Source organism: Episyrphus balteatus, chromosome 2 (assembly GCF_945859705.1).
Source record: "Episyrphus balteatus chromosome 2, idEpiBalt1.1, whole genome shotgun sequence".
NCBI lineage: Eukaryota > Metazoa > Arthropoda > Insecta > Diptera > Syrphidae > Episyrphus > Episyrphus balteatus.
In genome coordinates, this window is record NC_079135.1 from 95,898,652 (window position 1) to 95,923,431 (window position 24,780).

At 30.0% G+C, this 24,780-nt stretch overlaps 2 protein-coding genes across 3 annotated transcripts; one reads left to right on the forward strand and one right to left on the reverse strand.

Annotated features, from left to right (window-relative positions):
* Positions 1 to 7,625: 7,625 nt before the first annotated feature.
* On the reverse strand, positions 7,626 to 8,574 carry LOC129909592 (spore coat protein SP85-like). Its single transcript, XM_055986665.1, has 3 exons — positions 8,044 to 8,574; positions 7,809 to 7,975; positions 7,626 to 7,738 (listed from the first exon to the last, which is right to left on the reverse strand). The coding sequence occupies exons 1-3, from the start codon at positions 8,520 to 8,522 to the stop codon at positions 7,626 to 7,628; spliced, it is 759 nt and encodes a 252-aa protein (XP_055842640.1). The 5' UTR covers positions 8,523 to 8,574.
* A 6,994-nt stretch (positions 8,575 to 15,568) lies between these two features.
* Positions 15,569 to 16,874, forward strand: LOC129912119 (endocuticle structural glycoprotein SgAbd-1). Of its 2 annotated transcripts, XM_055990241.1 has the most exons (4): positions 15,569 to 15,941; positions 16,059 to 16,289; positions 16,368 to 16,534; positions 16,608 to 16,874. In XM_055990241.1, exons 2-4 carry the CDS (start codon positions 16,060 to 16,062, stop codon positions 16,742 to 16,744), a joined length of 534 nt encoding a protein of 177 aa, XP_055846216.1. In that variant the 5' UTR covers positions 15,569 to 15,941; position 16,059; the 3' UTR covers positions 16,745 to 16,874. The 2 variants fall into 2 exon arrangements, with proteins under 2 accessions (XP_055846216.1, XP_055846217.1); XM_055990242.1 differs by having other exon boundaries at positions 15,569 to 16,289.
* The last annotated feature ends 7,906 nt before the right edge of the window (positions 16,875 to 24,780 follow it).

Sequence of the window (24,780 nt, forward strand, 5' to 3'; positions counted from 1 at the left end):
ATAGGTTTTAGTTATGCGCATGCCTAAGTATTTTGCATAGGCCACTTTTGCTAAAAGTTCAAAAGTTAACATTTTTAAACTCATTTTATGAACTTTTCAAGTTTTGATTCTCTTTCTCATTTGAAAATTAGAAATAAATACAAGAAATGGCGGAACGAAGTCCGCCGGGTCAGCTAGTTATATTATATGTAAAACAAAATCGGGACTATCTAGAGACTTTTGAGGCTTCATTTAAGGCTAAAACCACTGAAAACAGTTTCTACGGTTGATAAATGAATTTACAAGGCAAACAAAAAAATAATGCAAAAAAAAATCCAGAGGAATTTCCCCCTGTTTCTTTTTAAGCATTTGCAGCCCCTAAATTTAGTTCACAAAGGAAAAAAAAAAATTCAGATAATAAATTCTTCATTACCAAAATCTTACTCGAACTGAACTGCTTTCATAGAGTTTGACCGAGGTAAGAAACTCAAACTTTGTCACCAAATTTTGTAACTGTTCCTTTGCTCTGCATTTCAGCACTGAACCTCTCTAAGGAAAAACATAACTTGTATAGTAGAGTGGGCCGAAAAACACTTTTTTTCGAATTTCAAATCGTAATAGCGCGGAAAAGTTGCGAATGGTGATGACTAATAAGGGTTTAAAAAATAATCAAAATCAGTTCATATCTTCCGGTCGCGCATCGGCTCTGAAGTATGAAAAAATTTTTAAAAAATGGTATTTTTACAAAAAAAAATTTACCACCCTAACATATTATTTTTTGAACATTATAGCTTTAAAAAACTCTCATGTGAGCTAAATATTAAGCAGAAAAAAAAATTGGCTCAAATTGATTAAGGACTTCGGTGGCACATGTGTTTCAAAATTTGTCAAAAATGGCAAAAATCATATTTTTGCGATATTTTTTTTCCTTTTTATAAACTATTTTTAAAATTATTATTTTTACCAAATAAGAATTAAAAATGAAGTTGACACAATCAGTGAAAGCCGTGAAGTCGCTGAATATATAAAAATCTTTCGGTCAAGTACGCTTTGGCTATTTATTATTCTCTTTGCCGCACAGTGGTGCCTTTGGTGCTTTTTTGGCTTCAAAAATCATTTTCACGGCCATTTCTTGATGAAAAGTCATGAAATTTAGAACACTGAAATATATAAGTATAAGATATACGAAAAAGCTACCAACTTTTTTTTTACTCAAAATGGTGGTCCCAAAATGGCGATCAGAATAAGCATTTATAGAATCTTCTTTTGCGAAACTGTTTATAAGCTAAAAATTTAGCTAATTGATGAAAAACAGATGTTCGACTTTTGAATTAGGTACAACTGTTCATATTTAATGAAAAAAAATTCAAACATTGTTGAAACAAAGTTCAAAAAGAGTCAAAATAGTAAACCGCACTTTCGACCTTTTTTTTGTGCTGTTTTTTGTTTCCTTTTGAAGTTAGCACAGTTTTTTTATCTTTTCATTTTTTTTCTTTCTTAATATCTACTTTTAAACATAGTTGGGAATTATATAAAGCCAAAATAGTCAATTTTTTATGAAAATAAAGAAGGAAGATATCAAAAATTGAGCTTTATAAACAAAAAATCAAAAAATAGCACAAAAAAAGGTCGAAAGTGCGGTTTACTATTTTGACTCTTTTTGAACTTTGTTTCAACAATGTTTGAATTTTTTTTCATTAAATATGAACAGTTGTACCTAATTCAAAAGTCGAACATCTGTTTTTCATCAATTAGCTAAATTTTTAGCTTATAAACAGTTTCGCAAAAGAAGATTCTATAAATGCTTATTCTGATCGCCATTTTGGGACCACCATTTTGAGTAAAAAAAAAGTTGGTAGCTTTTTCGTATATCTTATACTTATATATTTCAGTGTTCTAAATTTCATGACTTTTCATCAAGAAATGGCCGTGAAAATGATTTTTGAAGCCAAAAAAGCACCAAAGGCACCACTGTGCGGCAAAGAGAATAATAAATAGCCAAAGCGTACTTGACCGAAAGATTTTTATATATTCAGCGACTTCACGGCTTTCACTGATTGTGTCAACTTCATTTTTAATTCTTATTTGGTAAAAATAATAATTTTAAAAATAGTTTATAAAAAGGAAAAAAAATATCGCAAAAATATGATTTTTGCCATTTTTGACAAATTTTGAAACACATGTGCCACCGAAGTCCTTAATCAATTTGAGCCAATTTTTTTTTCTGCTTAATATTTAGCTCACATGAGAGTTTTTTAAAGCTATAATGTTCAAAAAATAATATGTTAGGGTGGTAAATTTTTTTTTGTAAAAATACCATTTTTTAAAAATTTTTTCATACTTCAGAGCCGATGCGCGACCGGAAGATATGAACTGATTTTGATTATTTTTTAAACCCTTATTAGTCATCACCCACCATTCGCAACTTTTCCGCGCTATTACGATTTGAAATTCGAAAAAAAGTGTTTTTCGGCCCACTCTATTGTATAGTAGTTAACATTTAAAGTCACTGAATAAATTAGTTGAATTTGGCTCAACAGAAAATCATTTAAATAAATCAAGTTCAAAAAGTGATTGAAGAAGGTTATAAACTCTGCTTTGGGGTTTTGTCTTTCAGTCTCTGCTGCAATCCTGTATATTTTCCAGCCAGGACTGTCATATATTGACCTCTGCAATCCATTATACCTATCAACACCATCAACTTTAACGTAACTATATGAAATGCCTTCAAATTCAGATGATTTTTTCTTATTTGGTAAAACGAATAAAATATTCCACCTATTCACCAAGTAGTTATTTAAGAAATTTTGACGAAATTGATGTTTAAAAAGGAACTAACCTGGGTAATGGAATAACCGTGATAGCGTGATAAAGATTATTATTTTATAATTCAACTCACATATACCTTTTTAGTGAGGCATTGGAAAAATACTGCTAAAGGCAGGCCATCGCAGAAGGATCGGTCAAGTCTATCTTCTACATCAGCAAAAATTTGAAGGATTCTTTGGTTTGATTTGCATCGTTTATCGATAGAAAACGCCTTGAAGATGCCGGGTAATCTTTGGATCATAAATCACCAGGTGCATTTCCGAGTGGGTTCTTGCAAATAGTAGGAATAACTCATGTTATGATTTAGTGGCCAACCACAAAAAATAATAATTTTTTTGTTTTTTGTTTTTTTTTTTTTTTTTTTTTTGTGTAAAAATCGTGGATTTTTCACTGTGGTATTATTTGCCCATAGGCTAAACCACCTTTTTTTTCGTCATCTCATTTTCAGTCACAAGCTTAAGCGGATTTGTTTTGTTTAACCTTAAAAACCTCAAAATATATTTTTCAAGTGTAAAAACCATTGAAAGTGTAAAAACCATTTGCTAGTGTAAAAACCTAAGAAAGGGAGCATATTTAGTTACACTGAGAGAAAAAACGCAACTTAAAATGTAAAATGTTCAAAGTTGATTTAACGTTGAACAAATTAACATGAAACTTCTTTAAAATAAAATTGAAACAACGTAAGAATTTTTTTTATTTTTGTCGGACCTCAGCTTTTGTTGCATTTTATCACTCTCATTTCCAACAGTGAGATAGCACGTTGGTAAAGCATTCGCCTACTTAATCAAGAGTTGTAGGTTCGGTCCCCAGACATAGGGGTATTTAGTCAATTTCGGCGGACAAAACACGAAATTTTAAACTGATCTAAACGTAAAAAATCAACATCCTACTAAAAGTAGATAACTTGCTTAGCATTTTCTTATAGTTTTAAAATTGATTATCCCTTCAGGTGACTAACAGCAGCGGTCTAGAGTTTAAAGTTTTCAACCCAAAGATAAAATTAAATTTTTTTTGGTAATTTAGCGACTGTGCTTAAGCAAGTACTTTTTTTTTAAGTGGATGTAGACAAAAGTTTTTATGGAATATCGATAAGGAGATACTAAACTGTCTACTAGATGTTGTATCTAAATGTTGTATTACTTTATAAATAAAAAGTGATATGTTGAATCTTAATATAAATTAATCGTAAAAAAAACTAAATTTCTGTGTTGGTAAGGAGATAAGTTATACAATTTCACATTATTGTGTGATAAAATTTAATGTTTTCTAAAGGTTAAACTCTTATCTAATTGAATCTGTCAAAAACATGTGCAACTAAGTGCAACTTCGACACATTTGCCCTTCTTAAAGATTTTAGGTTTTGAAAAATGGTTACCTTGTATTCAGCATCCATATTTTAAGTTCTTTTAAAGATTCAACTTCTTGAGTTACAGAACCTGAATCCTTATGATTTTTCCTAAATTTTATGAAATTTATCTTGGCGATACCATTAATAGAACTCCATTTATAAGCGCTTTAACAAACCTTTGGGATCCATTCTTGACACTTTTTTGTTTGATCAAAAAGTGGTTTAGGAAGAAAAATGTTTTCATTGAAATCAACACTTAAAACACTTTATTCCAGTACTAAATACAAGCTTTTACCTTGTTGATGAAGATAAAACGGAAAAATAATTTTGTCCGCGTAAAATTGGCAAATACCCCTACATATGTGCAGCGGCTGTCCATTTTTTCTTTTTTTTTTTTTATTAATTTATGCTTTTTTTTTAAAGTTGAAACAACTTTAATTTGAAGATGTCTTATAACTATAAACCACTTTAAACTAACGATGTTCTACTTTGATTTTAAAATTTTCGTCTTCAACGCAAAATCATTCCGAAAAATAGTTGAATCAACGTGGTTTTCGTTGATTTTAAGTTGTTTTTTTCCCTCAGTGTATAAGTAATGTATTCAAACTTTTTTCAAAAGTAACAACATTATGAAGCGTTCAGACTAATAGTTATAAGTCTGAATGCCTCATTATAATGGGTCAACTTTGAAAAGCTTTTTCTCAGGAACTAAAGGATCTTTTGAAATAAATGTTTCATAAATCAATAGCTCTATATCTCCAGAATTTCTTTCTTTCGTTCAATTTGATATAAAACGATACCTTTAATATTTAAAACCTTAAAACTTCCAACCTATAGGGAAGTAAACTTGACCCATTATTATTCTGAACACCTCATTGTGTGTGTGTGTGATTTTTTTTCAGTACAATTAACAATGGTAATTCAAATTCTATTACTGTTTTGGTTTGTTCGTAAGGATTTAAGAAATTCTGACCTTAAGTTGGTTTTTCGAATATTTCGTGAGTACACTTTCTTTTTGGGATTGAGAATCAGGCAGGACATTACGATGATACAGAATGCGAAATTTTCAAAAATATATTTTTTGAAATTTTTTCAAAAAATTTTTTTTTTGTTTGGAAAATTATATTTTCGAAAAAGAACCTATTGAGTTTATATTAAAATTTGGTTTAAGTTATTCATGAATAATTTCTATCGACTTTAGTAAAAAAAAAATTAAATATCCGTGTCTTTGTTAAAAATAATCGTACATTGCAAAAAAAAAAAAAACAAATATCAATTTAACATTTTTTAAATATCAAATTAACATTTTTTAAATATCAGCCAAAAATGCTCTATAAAATGTGTTTTATGATATTTAAAATGTTAAAACAATATTTTTATTATCAGGATAATATTTAAATGGGATCGGGTCAAAATTCTGGCTTCAAAATTCTGCTTTTTTAACGAAAATTCTGTTTTTCAAAATTCTGCTTTTTTTCTATTCTGCTTTTTAAAATTCTGCTTTTCAAAATTCTGCCAGTATTATACTTAAAAAAAAAATTTCTGCCAATTCTGTTTTTTTTTTTTTATAGCATATACGCTGACTAAAGAAAAATACACCTCATTAATGTAATTCAACATTGGTACTTTCCTAAATTTTTTTGTTTAAGTGTCGCAAATATTTTTTTAAGTGCATAGACAGACTTTCTTTCAAATAAAATCTATAACTTATTGGAACCGATGATGTTTGATACAAAATATTCATTTCCTTATTCAAATTTTTGAATATCCATCTTTATTTGATAAATTAAAAATGTTTAGGTATAGTATTAAAAATCTTTTCTTAATATTTTCAATTTTTTTCATTTATAAAACAAAAATTAATATGCATTCAAAGAATGACAAACTATGTAGGTAAGTAATCACATAAGCAGAACATTTTTCAAGAAGATGATTTTACAGAATTTTGCAAAAAATTAAAAAAGGGTTTGAAAAATGTTAAAAAGCGCGCGCTTTTTAACATTTTCCAAACACTTTTTTAATTTTTTGCAGAATTTTGAAAAACAGAATTTTGAAAAGCAGAATTTTGAAAAACAGAATTTTGAAAACAGAATTTTGAAAAGCAGAATTTTGTAAAGCAGAATTTTGAAAGCAGAATTTTGACAAAAGAATTTTGACCCCGGCAGAATTTTGACCCCAATCCTATTCAAATGTCGCATTTTGGAATTTTGTTTTGATATTTTATTATCATTTTTTCATATCAATTTCTCATTCCAAATTATTGAATAATATTAAATAAAAAATTCTTAATGTGTACTAATTTAAATTCGCTTTGTGTTTTTTCGAAGTAAAATGTATGATTTACTGAGAAAATTTGATCGGCACTAAGATTTTACTTCACATAGTTTGGGAGAAAATAACAAAACAATTATATCACTTATAATAGAAAAAATAATATCACCATTATTTTGTAATGTAATGTTTAAGAAAGAAAATTCTTAAAATAATAAAAATGAAAGAAATAGGTTTCATTATAATAAATTAAAATCTAGTCAACATTGATATTTTAACTGTCAAAGTGAAATTTTCACTATCCACTTAAACTTAAAAAATGTCAAAATGATATTTTAATTGTAAAAGTGAAATTTTCACTATCCCACCTGAAATTAAAAAAATGTCAAAATGATATGATAAAATATCAAAATTGATATTTTAATATTGTTGGACGACTTTTATTCACTGAAAAATATTAATTTGATAGCTGTTATTATCAAAAAAATGTTGGTCTTGCGTGGCAACTAACGCAACGTTGGAAACGTTGAACTTACAAAATTCCTATTTTTTAACCGTTATTAACGGTATCTGCCAAAGACACGTTTACTTCATTAATAACTTAATTTTAAACAATTCAAACAATTTTACTCTAAAAATAAGAAAAAAATTAAATAAATACAAACTGATAGGAAAGTTTAAAAATTTGAAAAACCTGTTTTTCTCAAACGGGTCACTGAATTTTTATGAAACTCTTTGTTTTGCATGTCGATAATTTTATCAAAAAATAGTCATGAACTTGCAATTTTTGTGAAAGGAACAGTTTTTCATGGACCATTTTTGGTCTAATTCTCATTAATAAATGCCATTTGTCATGACGATCGATGCATGGGAAATAGGTTAGGGTAGAGTTGCCTATTTCCGGCCGTCTCCAGTTTCCGGCCAACTTTCGGAAAATCGTTATAACTAGGCATTTCGTAGGGTTTATTCCGAAATTTTGCTCTTATGCTGTTCTCTTATATGTTAGAACAGCATACGAGTGAAAATTTGGAAAAAAAAACCCTTTGAATGAATAACTAAGACCGTTTGCTTATATCATCAACGTGTGATAGGATAATTCTTTTAGTTCATTCAAAAATACAAACACCTTTAAATATGATAATTTAAATAATTTATTTTTTCGAAAATCGTTGCTTACAAAAAAAAAATTTATAAATTATTATAATTTGTTATCATTGATACTCGATTCGCTTTTTAATGACTCTTCACCATCTAATATTCTCCTCTCACCCAAAGAACGTGGCAATTGAGGTCGTTGTGGTGTTATTCCATCTAAAAAATGAAAATTAAAAATAATTATTATGAACAATTTCGAAAACCTTTAAGCAACAATCGTTTTTACATGAATCTTGTCGATATCCATATTGATCGGCTGTGTAAAACACAGTCAAATAGCCTGCTCCAGGAAGCCTATAAGAGTAATATCCTCTCACGACTATGCTTTTCTTGTGATGGAATTGGATGAAATAACCTCTTTCATAGCGAACGGTTTCGTCGGGAAGTTCATATCTGACAAAAAAAATGTATTATTCCATGAAAGGAAAGCTTTGCTGAGATGAGAGAGTAAATTTTCATACCTAAATTCGTAACTGCCATCGGGAAATCTATGGTTGTACTGTTCCAAAGCTGGGATCGGATACGACGCTGACGACGGGGTTGGTTTTATGGACGGATTTAATATTTGATTATGATGATGGACTGGATGTTGATGTTGAATTGGCGGCGGTGGCGGTGGCTGTGAAGGCGTTGATTGTTGAGGCTTAGTCGGGGTTGTAAATGTTGGTTTCTGTTGCGGTGGATTCTGAGGTCTACCCTGTGTTGGATATGGCGGTGTGTATTGAGGTGGGTAGTATGGCGTGTATTCTGATGGATATTCCGATGGATATTCTGGTATCGGTTGAGTTGGATACTGAGGTTGAAGATGGGGATTTTTACTGCCTTGTATCCATGATGGCTTGGTGCTTTGAATTCCAGTGAAAACTTGAACCCCTTCAATCACGGTAAGACCAACAAAAAAGGCCAAAAGAACAATGAAAATATTATTTCTGAGATACATTTCAACTGATGTGAACTTCAAATGCTAATGATAACTTCTGAGCTTATGCTTCAAGCTTTTATACCGGTTTATTGAAGTTTGCAATTAACTTATGTACGAGAGTTTGTATAAACTCTTTTTTTTTTTTTCTTGACTAATCTCAGATCAGATCAGCTCGTAGTCACCTATATGAAATTCCTTAATCCAGAACACACAACAAAATGCCAAAATTTATTTGTTCTTCCCTCCTTTACGGCCACATCTCACATAAAAACCAAAAGAACAATGAATTTACTCCGAGATTGATGTCACACTTGAAAACGTAAAATTGCTTTGCGAGTTTGCACAAAATACAAATCTGTGTCAGTCTAAATGAAATGTTTTTTATTTTTTTTTTTTTTGGCCAAAATAAGATGTCATTTAAAAGATAAAAGTTTAAAATCTCGAATAAGACAAAAAATGAGTTGTGTAGTGAAATTATTCTTACTCATTTTTTGTATATGGTTCATATTTTTTTTTATTGTTTTTTATTGTCCATTTTGTGTGTGTTTTTATATTTTTGGTTTTCAACAAAAATGTAAAATTTTCGTGAATGACGCGGGCAAGTCAGACAAAATTGGAGAATATAAAAAAAACTGTAAAAATCTTTTTGATGACATAATACTCAGGGTCAGTAACAATTTGTTAGTGACGAATCAATTTGTGATACGCCGGCTCATTAGCATAAGAGCAAATGTAATTAAATGCAAGATACTGGAACGCATTAATTTGGTCTTAAAGCTTTAATGGTCTCAGATTTATTAAGCCTTTACATGTTGTGGGTTAAAATATGTTAAAATAAAAATGAAAAAACATAAAAAGTAAATTTTATAAAAAATTGAGAACATTTCTGTTGCAGGAGTTTTGACATTATTTATAATAACACTGGGAAACACTCAAAATATACGCGGGCGGGGACCTATCAAATTTTGTAGAGCTTGTCGCACTGATTACGAAACGGTATTTAAAAAGTCCCTAACACCCCCAAAATCTGGAGTTAAGGGCAAAAAATGGTTTTTTTGACCTTCACCCATTGAAAAAATACTAGCTTCGTCAAATTTTTACCCATTTTCAATTTTTTTTACAGTTTCTGATAGGAGATAAATATACCTTTTCAACAATGTATAAAACATGTAACTCGGTTAAGCCACCTGGAATTTATAAGCTGTCAAAGTTCAAAAATTCCATTTTTTTCGTCATTTAATTAAAGTAGGTATATACAGGGTGTCCCACAGTCACCGCCCCAAACGAAAACCATGGATTCCTGAGGTCATTTTAAGTCGAAAAACTTAAGAGGTAATTTTCTCGTTTTCGTCCCGTTTTCGAGTTACCACGGTTTTTATGATTTTTGTTCTCTTTTCCCTTATCTGGCTTTATCTTTGCCAAACTACGTTTGATTTGAAAAATTTTTTTTACAACCAATCAAGAATTTATTACAGTTTTAGTTTGTCTCAAAACTTTTTTCTCTGCGGACAACCGTTTCTCCACAATTTTGCATCAATCACAATTTTCTTCGTTTTTTAAGTTGTTTTTTACACTTTCATATCATTTAAGTCAAAAAAACACGTTAATGAGTATTAATTTTTTGTGCTTTTTATTAAAGTCCAGTTTATTTTTATAAAAAAAATAAGTTTTATTTCATAAAAAAGGCTACTGAAAGTAATTAAAAAAAAATAAACAAAATGAGTGAATTAAAAAAAAAATAATTTTTAAATAAAAAATTAATTTAAATGAATTAAAACTTTTTCTGAGCTATTGTGGTTAAGAAAAGAACAAATAAATAAAGCTCAGAAAAAGTTTTAATTCATTTAAATAAATTTTGTATTTAAAAATTATTTTTTTTTTAATTCACTCAGTTTGGTTATTTTTTTTTTAATTAATTTCAGTAGCCTTTTTTATGAAATAAAACTTATTTTTTTTATAAAAATAAACTGGACTTTAATAAAAAGCACAAAAAATTAATACTCATTAACGTGTTTTTTTGACTTAAATGATATGAAAGTGTAAAAAACAACTTAAAAAACGAAGAAAATTGTGTTTGATGCAAAATTGTGGAGAAACGGTTGTCCGCAGAAAAAAAAGTTTTGAGACAAACTAAAACTGTAATAAATTCTTGATTGGTTGTAAAAAAAATTTTTCAAATCAAACTTAGTTTGGCAAAGATAAAGCTAGATAAGGGAAAAGAGAACAAAAATCATAAAAACCGTGGTAACTCGAAAACGGGACGAAAACGAGAAAATTACCTCTTAAGTTTTTCGACTTAAAATGACCTCAGGAATCCATGGTTTTCGTTTGGGGCGGTGACTGTGGGACACCCTGTATTTTCACAACAACATGCTGTTTTAAAAATATATTCTAAAATAATATTTATTTCCAAATCAAACGAAGTATTTTTTATGAAAATCAGTTCAAAATTGGTTTAGAAAAAAAAAATTTACGATTTCAACCCAGATACCGAAATTCGAACTTTTAGGTATAGAACTAAAATGTTGTTTTGGCACGTAGTTAAGATAATTTGGGCTCCAGGATTTGATAACGGGTTTTTGTAGAGGAGTTCAATGCAAACTTTTTTTTCTTTGGGAGGGGAGTCTATCTCCCCCGTTTAGGTGGGAGGGGCAGTTTTCTAATAATTATTAAAAAACAACGGCAACACTTACAGTAATGAATGATACCATTTCCAAAAGGCAAAATTGTACATTTAATTTTAATTTTTAAATTAATATATTATAACCAATAGTTTTTGAAATAATCGATTTCAAAGTTAAAAATAAGCGAAACAAAAATTTTTAAAACTCATTTTATACTATCTTTGTCCAGACTGTGAATTTTAATAAAAAAAAATTACTCACACAGAAAACTGCCTCAATTGATTCCTTATCAAACAGTGAACACTATATGTTTCTATGTCTTCTAGTTTTTGAGAAAATTGAAAAATTATTTTATCAGATTTTTCTTTTTTCAAAATATTTTTTGTTTTTATTTTTCAATTTTCTCATGTTGAAAAGGTATCAGAAACTATAAAAAATCGAAAATGAGTAAACATTTGACGAAGCTTAATTTTTTCAATGGGCGAAAGTAAAAAAAAACCGTTTTTTGCCCCTAACTCCAGATTTTGGGGATGTTAGGGACTTTTTAAATACCGTTTCACGTTACAAAACGTGATAGGTCTCCGCCCGCGTATATTTTAAAACCTCATTTTTGAAACTCCGTGTAATTAACTGCAAATAGTCGGGACACGTTGATGGAATGTGTCTCGACAATGTCCCGAACTTGTCCCGTAAGTGTTCCCCGAATGTGTCCCGAACTTATCCCGAATATGTCCCGAACGTGTCCCGAATGTGTTCCAATGTTTCCCGAACTATTCTCGAGGTGATAAAAATGTAATTGTATTTTTTAAAATCCTATATAAATCAGGTGTGCAACTTTGTTCTCACGGTCTCATTATTTTTATTAAACATTACATTTTACAACCAATTTAATTTGAATTTACAAAAAAATCACCTTAAATGCCTTTTAACAGCTTAACTCTTGCTAGTAATCAAAACCGAAAACCAAACAAATTCAATTGTAAATTCATCGGCTTATCTCATCTGTCAATCCGCTAACAGCTCAGGAAGGTTGATATCTTAAAATTCCAAAACGATGCCATCTGACAGGGCGGGTGATTCACATTTCCGCATTTTCCAAAAAAAATTAAAGAAAAAACTCAAAGATGTCACCTAAATATAGCCTTTTGATTGGCAATCCCTTAGACACTATAACATACATTTTATTTCCCCCTTAAAAATAAAAGAGTACCAACAAATCTTAACGACCAGTCACCCTACTTTACAAATTGCTCTGCCGCAAGTTCTTTGTCATTAAAAAGCAACCGTCGACTACAAACGACGGACGATGACATACGTTCACCTGCGCGCCTGTTGTTGGCCAAAACAGAAAAGACTCCCAAGCGTCAGGTAGGTAAAGTATATGTCCCCAATCATGTTCATTGCAATTTATTTTACCAAAAATACCCCACATAAATTGCAAATAAAATACCGATGTAACACATCGTTCTGACAGGTTACCGAAATCTCCTTCTGGATGGCAAACAAAAAAAGGGGCAGGTACCTACAACTCTACCTGTTTATGAGTGCTGTGTTCTTTTTGGCTTTTGTATTTTATGAGGGTTCATAGCGCCAAAAATTGGCACACTGTTCCGATATGAAACAGCGGCAGTAATAAAAATCTGCCTTATCTGTAACATGTTGCTAACATACATTCACTTTTTATTTCGCTGACAGGTTCGTCAATTTTTGTCATGATCAAAGTAATGGAATGAGTAAATAAACCAAGAGCAAGTCTTTAAATATGTTGATGCCGCCAAAGGGCAAAATGCTGTATATCGTGGTTAGTAATCAAAGCGTTTCTCTTCGAGTTATTGTGCGTATTTGGATGAGCTTTAAATTATGATGTGCGTATTTATGGTTTGGTTAAAATGAAGAGTTAAGAGTTAAATGAAAATTTAGGAACATTGGAATGGAATGGAAAAGAGGCCAAAGAAAATGTTTGCTTTGTATCCTTGAATTTTTTTTTCTTAGCCCATAAACTGTTATTCATAAAGATACCTTTTTTTTATGTTTGAAATTACAAAGATATTTCTCTCCTCTCCCTTTTCATGACTTGATATTTTCTTGTACTCAATTCGTATTATATAATTCGATGAATGATGTAAAATCGAGTATATTCATTATTATCTTAACTTTCCTACTTGTAATTCATACAAAAGCGCAAAACATTGTAGTACACTCTGGTGTATACTTACTTTTTTCATACTATAGAATTTTTTTTTTCGAAGGAAATTTAACTATGCGTCATCACATGAATACATTGATTTATTTTATTAATTTCTATTCTCAATGAAGAAACATAATTTAGTAGAATATAATAATAATCTTGTCTCATTTAAAATCAAATACAATTCAGATGTAATGCCGCTTGGAATTGATGTCCAAATCTATGAACATAAAAAATTAACAAGATAAATTATAAAAAAAAAAAAATTATTGAAAAGATCATAAAAAGAAGAAGACATTATGTTAGAATTATTAATTTTATTTCGTCAAAGCCTTAGTAATTTCGCAGCTGCAATTGATTAAATGAATAGTAAAATTGTTATGGCACCAAACTTTAAAAAAAGTTTTTTCTACGAGTGACATAATTATATACAATCAAAACTTTAAAAACTATTTATGTACAGCACTTTAAATAGCAAATTTTAAACTTCAGAATTCTAGAATACTTACAGCATTTTAGATCCGACGTGAAGCTGTGTACACCACAAATTCTAAGGGTAAGGGCAGGAGCAACAAATTCGAGATTGGAGTAACAAATTAACAATAAATTAGCAAAAAATTCTTTCATACCTACTCAGATTTTGGATTTGCGGTTGTGGCATACCCAGCTTTTTGACTTGCATTATTTTAAGGACAGTATTATGGCCCATGCAGTATTTTGACCCAATCCATTGCAAATTATAACCCCAACATTATAAAAATATCAAAACAAAAAAAAAAAAACTAAAACAAAAAACATTTGTTTTATACATACCTATCTTACTGATGATTTCCACGAAAACGAAATATTTAAATTTTATTAATTGCCAAAACAACACATTTTTTAAAATCAATTTTCGAAACCCGATAGGAAGATGATTTTTTTTTGAAATTTCGTTTTTAAGTGTTTATTAGAATTTTTCTTAACATACCTACATAGCATACCTACGAACTTTTTTTTAATAATGCTGAAAAATGTTTGCATTAGAAAAAAAATATTTTTTTAAACAGCTCTAACATGTTTTAATTTTTTTTTTTTCTAAATCTTATTATTATTGTCCCTATCCTATTTATTGTCCCTAACCTAAAATAGCTCACATAATTTGACTACTACAAATTCTGTTTTTTTTTTCTAGTTTAATTTGTGATGACTTATAAGTTTGTATGCAATATCTATAATAGAATTTTGCCACTGATTCATCAGTATTTTAAAAGTCGGCCAATAATATGAAATCATAATAATTAGACTTTATAATGAATTTATATGCTCCATTGGGCATTTGGAAATAAAATCATCAAAACATTTCTATGAGCATGAATCATAAAATGTTCATATGGGCAGCAATTATTCTGGCAAAAAAGCCGTACTTTTTAAGAGCCTTTCTTAGTTGTCATTCAATTTTCCAGAAAAAGCACGATCATTAGTTTATGTCTGATGGATTTTTATTCCAAGGAAATTAAGATTTTAAAATCAATTTGTAATTGAAGCTGTAAAAATTGTAATAATGCTTATACATAAGTATGTAACTATTCAAAAACAAAATACCCAAAGAAATTTTATTAATTTTTATTAATCCAAAATTTTATTATTGAAAAATTGGCTCTTAAAAAAAATATATGTAAGTAAGGTTCCGAACGATAAATCTTACAAACGAAAAATTCCTATTTTCCATATCGAATTCAATAATTCCTTCAGAGAGTACAAACAAAATTACGCTTAGTATTAACTTTAAGATAAACGGACACATACTTCAAATTTTCACTTCTTATAATCTGCTTTGCTATGCAGCTTCTAATACCCTATAATCTGCGATCAAGCAAACGCATCCAATGAAACTTCATTAGTGAAACTACGTTAAGTAGGTATTTTAGAAGTAACGATGAAACATACCTATGAACATTTATTTAAAAATAAATTGTATGTAATTATTGCATTTCAAAAAAAAAAAAAAAAAAAAAAAAAATAGTAATGACTTAGATTCCACACAGTCATTCGAAACAGAACATTTATTTTTAAATGTTGTCTTTTTCAGTATACCGAATCCAAGTCATTGCCCATGCCCACCATTTTTGTGTTCCCAAAATGGAAAACATTTCTTTATATTTTTGAGCTATAAGGTTTATTTACCCACAAAACGTAAAAGTAATAAAAATTAATAAAGCGAATATAAAATTTAAAATTAAAAAAAGATATTATTCACTAGCCCAACCCGCATATAAACTTAATTGTCCTACCGAACAACATCCACGAAAAAAAAAAAAACTATATAATCAACTAAAAGTGGAAGACGATTAAGTTCTTAACTCACTCAATCATCACTCAAATTGATTTAAGTACTATGATGAGTTGTATCTTCTCCATCAGAGGTCAACAATAGAGTGCTGGCGCTCAGTTCCCAAAACCCAAACTCGCATCCATCCATCCATTTATCATTCAACAGATACATTCCTCCGCCCTTCCATATCATAAAAAAAGAAGAAAAAAAAAACAACAACAACCAAACCAAGTCAAGTGCGGGTTTGGTCAACAGAAAATTCGCAAATATACGCGTGCGCAACCTTTCAGAGGCTCTCAAAGAGCTCAAGAGTAAGTCGAGAATTCATATAAAAACCATCGCACGGTACAAAGAACTTGTACAATACCATCGGCAACCTCAACCGGCAATAACGTGTTCAAAATTGTTTTTTTTTATATTTTTATAAGAATGGATAAAAGGATTTGTATTATTTTACTCTGCGTGATGCAAATGGCACTAAGTGTTACGGCACGTTCAATCTCAAAGCATTCAACATTGCCGACGACGAAACCCACAATTAACCCTTATAGACCCGCTGCAATCCATCAGACAGATCCTGATCGACAAGATTACCGCAATCAACCGAGGATAATTGAGCAATTCAATCATAGGAATCCTGACGGCAGTTACGAGTTCAGGTGAGATAATCAGATGGAAAAGTGTGTAAATTGGATCGCACTCTGCAACTTTTGTGTGTGTTGTTCTTTGTTTTCCAGATATGAGCTGAGTGATGGCAACACACGCTACGAACGTGGATACTTTTTGAATCGCAATAACACTCCGAGCTTAGTTGTTACCGGTTACTATGCCTATCGTTTGGATGATGGAAGATACACGACTGTTTTTTATAATGCCGATCACAATGGTTACCGACAACAGGCTTGTAAGATCACTCGTTGATTTGATGTGTGTGTGATGTTTTATTAATCAAGAAATTTGTCTCGTTTTAAATTTAGCTACAACCTCACAAGGATGGCCAGACCTCCCAAGGACGATTGATGTTCAAGACCAAGAACTTGTGCAAAATGTTGTGAGTTCTCAGCCAATTTTGAGGAAGAAAGAAGATCAAAAATATAACAGACAGAAATATTAAAAGTGCTGGAGGATGAATGTGAAATATGAAAAAATAATTTTAAGTGCGAAAGAATTGTGCCAAATTTATATGAGTGTAAATTATTGTTTAAAATAATAAAATATACTCGTGAGATAGAGTGAGTTAGAAATATTATTCAAAGTTTTATTAACAATTTCCTTAAAACAATGAGAATATAAAAATAATAGTGACAAAATATGGAACTCCTGTCATAAAAGTCAAAATCAAGTTTTTATATCAACTCTTTCATTTGAATAAATTCTTATTATATGGAACTTGAAGCCATTTTTGGAACACAAGTGGACAGAGAAGAACACCTTCGCAACACATTTTAACTCAAAATTTCAAATTTCAGTAGACGATCGATATACAGTGAACCTCCTCTATCCAAAATAGTGGATAACAAAAATTTTACACGGGCTACTTGATATAGTGGTTTTTCATTATATTGAGCATAAAATTACGACCTTCAAATTGAATTTCAAGTACATCTCAACAGAATTATTAGATATCGACATCCCTTACTTTGGCGGAAATTTTTGTGGCGGAATAAAAAAAAAAAAAATAGTTTACATAATTAATTGTTGCTATTTATTTAAAGTTTTAGAAGTGTACGTGTAGACATTTTTAAAGAATAAGTTTTTTGAAGTTATACTTCTTATGGGAGGGTGGGTATGAAAATTTACTTTTTGACAAGAATGTCAAAGGGATTATGACGCAATCACCCTGGGTAGCAGGGCTGTCGTTTCACCTTTAGAGTACGCAGTACTTTAGTATTTAAAAATGCAGTAAGCCACAGTACGGCAAACATAAAACACACAACACGTAGCAAGTTACATGTTTCATGTGGCAAGTTGGATGTGGCAAGTTGTATGTGGCAAGTTGCATGTGGCAAGTTGCATGTGGCAAGTTGTATGTGGAGAGTTGCGTGTGGCAAGTTGCCAGGGTTGCAAAAAGCTAACATTTCAGCTCAGCTCACAGCTCAGCTCAAATTTGAGCTAGGTACCATAGCTTAGCTCATTTGAGCTGAGCTGAAAGTGAGCTGAGCTGAAAGTGAGCGCCCCAACTTCCAACACCTATATCTCGGAATTTTGAAAAAAAAAGAAAAAAATTTTTGTTGATGCCAAAAGGTAGCGGGGACTCTAACCTACATTTGGGTACAACTTCCATCCCTGTAGGTACACGCGTTCTCAAACCAGGAGAACTTAAAGGTAAAAAAAAAGTTAAGCCCGATTCTGAAAAAATAGGCATGATGTGGCGGTTTAACATGCAAAGCGATTTTTTAAAAATCTGACAATGTGCAAAGCGTAGGCCCATGACACTAGCTATCATTTGGCATCACTCCCAAAAATTGCTCTCAAGCGGCTTAGCTTCCAGGAGCGTTCAAAGATTCGGGGATTTTTCGAAAAAAAAAATTTACCCCAACTTTCAAACACGATTTTCTCGGAATTTTGAAAAAAATCGAAAAACCGGATTATACCACTTTCGGGTAGCTGAGAATATAAGCTTTCATATGGCACCAATCCCCTGTCTCTAGATCAAAGCCTTCCAACGCCTATACCTCGGAATTTTGAAAAAAATGAAAAAAATTTTTTTGATGCCAAAAGGTAGCGGGGACTCTAACCTACATTTGGGTACAAATTCCATCCCTGTAGGTACACGTTCTCAAACCAGGAGAACTTAAAGGTAAAAAAAAAGTTAAGCCCGATTCTGAAAAAAAAGGCATGATGTGGCGGTTTAACATGGAAGGCGATTTTTTAAAAATCTGATAATGTTCAAAGCGTAGGCCCATGAGACAAGCTATCATTTGGCACCACTCCGAAAAATTGCTCTCAAGCGGTTTAGCTTCCAGGAGCGTTCAAAGATTCGGGGATTTTTCGAAAAAAAAATTTACCCCAACTTTCAAACGCGATTTTCTCGGAATTTTGAAAAAAGTCGTAAAACCGGATTATACCTGATTTTTTTTATGATTAAAAAAGAAATATTTTACTAAAAAAATAGAAATATATTTACTATTAACCCTAGAAAGATAATCTACGTCTGTAAGACGTATGGCGTGTAAAGAACTGTTTTATCTAATTCAATTCAAATTTCTGGGTTTTTGTTAAATTGATTTCATTTATTATATCACTTCTTTAAAATAATCTAAGTAATGAGTTAAATAAATATGACAAAAAGTGTTAACATAAGACCAAAAATCTTTTTTAGAATCATACGTCTCTGAGACGTATATTATGATTATCTTTCTAGGGTTAAAAAAACCAAGAGAAAGATCACGAAAAATTATCTGTTTTATTTATAAAAATATCCATGTGTTAAAATAATTCCATTAATAACTAGAACCAAACATCTTGAGCTATGGTGTTTTATAAAAGTTTAAAATATCTTCATATTTCATTATACTTTCCAAATAAAAATCAATGTATCCTCTCACCCATCACAGCTCAGCTCAGCTCACTTTACTTTAGCTCACCCAACAGCTCAGCTCAACCATCAGCTCAGCTGACTTTCAGCTCAGCTCAAATGAGCTGAGCTATGGTACATAGCTCAAAAGTCAGCTAGCTCAAAATTTGAGCTGAGCTGTGAGCTGAGCTCAGCTCACTTTTGAGTAGGGCTGTAAAAGTAACGACAAAATGAGTACCCGCATGTATACGTTACTTTTGGTTTTAGTACCCGCATCAACGATATCGTTACTCGTTACTTTCGTTACTTTCGTTACTTTAGGTATATTTCGTATGTTTCGCATGTTTCGTATGTTTCGTATGCTTCGTATCCTTCGTATATTTCGTATATTTCGTATGTTTCGTATATTTCGTATATTTCCTACATTTGGTATTTTTGTTATGTCTCACGATTTACGTTAAGAACTTATTATTTTGGTTGTTTTTTTTTTAATATATATTAAAAGTAAAAACGACATTGAAAATTTAATAATGCAAGATTTTGAATGACAAGAAATCTTTTTTAAAATGGTATACAAATATTCTCTAGCTCAACTAGCTTAGCAAAGAGTAAAGTTTTCAAGAATCTGCTTTCAATATCAGATTTTCGATGTACCTAAAAGTAATTTTTTTTTTAAGATATGAATGTGCCGGGGCTGAATAAAGTTTTTACCAGATATAGTTAAATAGAATCATAACTTACATAATTAAGAAACCAAACAATTCAAGATTCAAATAAGAATATACGAATACGCCCATGTTTCGTTTCCTCCCGGTCCAAACTTAAAAATTGTCATTGCAGCCAACCTAAAATAAAAAACCATTCAATCATTTCATTCAATCACATTCATTCCATATTCTCATTCAAAGTTGTCGTCACTCATGTCAGACACCACCTCACCACACACAAGCAAGAAAGTAGTACCTACTTGAAATCAAAAAAAAAAAAAACAAAAACTTTAAACCATGAATAAAACCAAAATTGTAATTATTTGTTTGAATCAAACTGAAGAATAAAATAAATTAAACAAATCAAACAAAGGAAAAGAAAAATTCTTTTTATTAATTACAAAAGGAAAAAAGGAGAAAACAGAATACAAGTACGGCTACGCCCCAACAGATGCAGTGTGTACCATTTTGTTTTTGTTTCACATTTCGTATACCTATCCAAATTGGTATTCTAATTGGAATGTATCTACACTATTGGAATGTATCTACACTACACTCAAACACACTTTCACATAATTCACTCCACACCCACATGTCCATAAAAAAAAGGTACGAAAGAGAAAGAAACAGAATTCTTATTTACCCCTTTTGATAAACATACACAAAAACAGAACAACAAAATCGTAAAATACATAAATAATGATACCGAACCGATACGAGATGCGAAATAATGCGCACACGACAAATGCAGTGTACCATTTTGTTTTCGTTTCGCATTTCCAAATTGGTATTGGAATTGGAGTATCGTCGTTACTCGTATGTTCCGTATTTTTCGTATGTTTCGCACGTTTCGTATGTTTCGCATGTTTCGTTACTTGTTCAGTACTATAGTAACGAAACATACGAGTAACGAAATTATTTGGGCAGTAACGTTTCGTTACTCGTTACTGAAGTGAATACCCGCATTTAAGTAACGAATACATACGGTTTGCTACAGCTCTACTTTTGAGCTTTGTAGCAACTCTGCAAGTTCCATATTGCTACTACTACACCGAAAAAAAAATTTGATAATAACAGCTATCAAAATAACATTTTTCAGTGACAAAAGTCGTCCAACAATTAAAATATCAATTTTGATATTTTATCATATCATTTTGACATTTTTTAATTTCAGGTGGGATAGTGAAAATTTCACTTTGACAATTAAAATATCATTTTGACATTTTTTTAAGTTTAAGTGGATAGTGAAAATTTCACTTTGACAATTAAAATATCAATGTTGACTAGATTTTACGTTTTAGTTTATTATAATGAATCCTATTTCTTTCCTTTTCATTTTTATTATTTTAAGAATTTTCTTTCTTTTTTCAAAACATTACTGAAAGGGAATATTCTTTACAAAATAATAGTGATATTATTTTTTCAATTATAGGTGATATAATTGTTTTGTTATTTTCTCCCAAACTATGTGAAGTAAAATCTTAGTGCCGATCAAATTTTCTCAGTAAAACATACATTTTACTTCGAAAAAACACAAAGCGCCCTTAAATTAGTACACATTAAGAATTTTTTTTTTTAATATTTTTTAATAATTTGGAATGAGAAATTGATATGAAAAAATGATAATAAAATATCAAAAAAAAATTCCAAAATGTGACATTTAAATATCATCCTGATAATAAAAATGTTGTTTTAACATTTTAAATACCATAAAACACATTTTATAGAGCATTTTTGGCTGATATTTAAAAAATGTTAATTTGATATTTAAAAAATGTTAAATTGATATTGGTTTTTTTTTCGGTGTAGTGCTGAAGCACACACAATTCTCATAAAATAACCATATCGCACATTTTATGCTCAATTCATTTAGTTTCGTTAAGCGTATACCGTACGTTCTGAACCGCACAACATGTGTAAATTTCACAGAATAAATTGAAAACTACATGGACGCAAGGAGGATGAAAGAATTAATTTATTGTTCACTTGATAAAAATGTAAAAAAACGATGTGTGGATTAATTAATTTAATAATAGAAATTAAAAATATCAAATGAAATTCATTTAAATATGTATACTGAATGAGAAGTATAACTTCAGTCGCGTGTACATGTGTACACACACTCTTTTTTTTATTTTGTCCAATATTTGTTGCTTTTCATATCAAAATTTTTGATGCAAACCCCAATTTTGTAGCTTCAACAATTTTTTGAAAAATTCAAGGTTTTGTTAAAAAAAAGTTAGCTCAAAAGTAAAATTTCAAAATCCAAAAAAATGAGAAATTCAAAATAAAAAAAAAAAGTTTTGCAGACATTTGAAGTTACCTAGACTCAGATGAAAAGCGAAAATCCCTACTTTGTAGCTCAAGCTGTTTTTTTGTTGTTCAAAATTTCACTAAAAATCTCGTATATTTATGTAAAGCGGTTTAATTTTTAAAAACGTTCCATTTTTAAAATTTTTGTATTTCTCGAAATTTTCGCTTTGCAAAACAAAATTTGCTGTTCAAAAATTTCAAATTTTCCTAAGTCATTTTCTATTTCAATTTAAAGTTTAATTAGTGCACTTTTTAAACTTTTGATCCAGTTGTTTTTAGTTATAGCTTCATTAAACACGTTAAGTTTTCATATCCGAGTGTCGAACGAAAGGAACATTTTCAAATTTGCATGACAACAACCCAATCTTTTAAGTCATAATTAAATCGATTTCTTAGATAATTGCAAAAACTGCCATTTTCAATTATATTGAAACATAAACTCATCGCTGTATGTGCAATAGTTTCTAAGATATTGTTATTTCAAATATCGTCAATTTTGTAAAAGTCAAATAACATTGCTCCGTGTCGTTTTCTGCAGAAATATTAACCTAATTTAGAATTTTACTTGCTCTAGGTTACATTACGAGATGGAAAAGTCCAAAAAAGTGGTTTTCGTTATTATGTTAGTCAGTTTGTGCGTCGCCACTTCCATCTGTACGTGACGCTGCAGTCTGAACGGATTTTTTGAAATTTTGTACAGATAATTTTTTCGTGTTTCCCAAGGTTATTTTTTTTTTACAAAATTTTTGAGTAATTGCAATTTTCTGGTAAAACTTCTCTGTTTGTAAGGGTACCGACCGTGAATGTGAAATAAGGCCAAGTAAAATAAGATCATCTTATTTCACTTTTCAAAAGATACATCCACAGTAGTTGGCTTTATTTAACTTTCACGAAGTAAAGTAAAGCAAATTTTTTTTGAGAAAATCTCTTTATTAAAACAAAATGACACCCATATAATGCTTATTTCATTCCAAACTTTTCAAAAAACAATGTTTTTTTTTAAATTATTTTTTTGGAAATTACTATATGGCAAACGCGAAGCAGAAAAACATTTGGTGATAATTTTCAAAACCCAAAATGCGAAGCGGAAAAAAGTATTACCCATGTCAAAATCAGTTTTGAGGTGTGAAAATAAAAATTCGCGCAAAATTTGTATTAATATTGTTCTAAAATTTTGATTTAAGATTTAAAATAATGAAAGGTTTAAAATAGCAATAACAAACTAAAAATACGAAATTATTTTTAAAAATGTTTTTTTTTGTATGCTTTAATTAGATAAAATTACTGTGGTTATTTATTAATTTGAAGAATATTTTTTTATTCTTTTTTCTAAGTTTATGTTTTAAAATATTTAAACAACAAATAAAATAAATATCAAGAACTTGAACCTTAAAAGCAAGTACGTGCTTTGAAGTTGTGTTATTTCAAATTTTGTTGAAGTTATTTCAAATTTTATACATGTATTCAAAAATAGAGTAGATACCTACCTACCAAAAATATCTACATTAAAAAAATATTATTCGACTCAGTTATCTATTAAAATGATAAAACACCAAAAAAAGTATCAAAATAAAAAAAAAAATAAAAGTCAACAAGCGTTAAGCAATAAATCATTAAATCTACTTTTATATCACATTAGTTCCACTTTCGGTCTTACTAAGAAGGTAGACGACTTTAGTCTATAAAAACCCCTAATTTGTTATTCCATTTGTATTCCAAATCTACATGTTAAAAGCCTGCTGCTGTGATGCTAACTGATGTTGTTTTTCATGATAAGCCTCTATAATATGTTGCCTACTGCTGCTTGACCAAATGTTTTTGTATACCTAAATTCAACGTGACGGGCTTTTTATCTTCAAAATAGATATAAAAATGGTGATATTCAAATTAAGTTATAAAAAGTTAAGATTTATTATTTATCAGAGAGTTATCATAGGAAAAAAAGTGAGTCACATTTTGATTTATATTCAACCAAATTATTATGTGTTTAAGAATTATTTTTTATTACATTTTCTGAGGTGCGTGGGAAATTTAGATATGATTGGAGGAGTAGGTAAAATAATGATACAAATGTGCTTGATTTGATTTCTGATTGCATATAAATTAAAATTTATGACTTGTCACACGTACCACGCCCCACGCTTATAGGATAAACTCTGGAAATTAATGAAATATTTTTTTTTTCTCAGCTCAGAGAGAGTTTAAAACGCTTCAAGTAAAGAATTCTATGGAACTCTATGGATTCTATTCTTGAGAGAATGCCATGTTTTTTAATGTCGAAATTAACGGTACCTGCCCTTTAACTATTATAAGAAAAACCTTATTTTTCTTAAAAATGCTTTTGACTAATTTGATTAAATTTTTTTGATTAAAAAAGTGAAAAGCCAACCAAGTCGAAAATTTAATAGGTATTATTTTTTCGCTCACAAATTAATTAACAAATCCTGCTTTATAAAACGACACTCATCTCTGTTTTCTTTGAAAATCATTTCACGAAAAAAAAAATTAATTAAATTAAATTAATGCCATAAAAATAAAGTGGAAATTCATATAAGCAGTTCTGCCTTCCGTGTATACATCATTCAAAAGTCTTTTTCCAATTTAAATGCAAAC

Coding starts and splice junctions, on each gene's coding strand:
- LOC129909592 (XM_055986665.1), bottom strand. CDS start 8,522: ATGTATCTCAGAAATAATATTTTCATTGTTCTTTTGGCCTTTTTTGTT. Junction 7,976..8,043: donor GATGGCAGTTACGAATTTAG/GTATGAAAATTT, acceptor TTTTTTTGTCAG/ATATGAACTTCCCGACGAAA. Junction 7,739..7,808: donor TGGATATCGACAAGATTCAT/GTAAAAACGATT, acceptor TTCATTTTTTAG/ATGGAATAACACCACAACGA.
- LOC129912119 (XM_055990242.1), top strand. CDS start 16,060: ATGGATAAAAGGATTTGTATTATTTTACTCTGCGTGATGCAAATGGCA. Junction 16,290..16,367: donor GACGGCAGTTACGAGTTCAG/GTGAGATAATCA, acceptor TTTGTTTTCCAG/ATATGAGCTGAGTGATGGCA. Junction 16,535..16,607: donor TGGTTACCGACAACAGGCTT/GTAAGATCACTC, acceptor TTTTAAATTTAG/CTACAACCTCACAAGGATGG.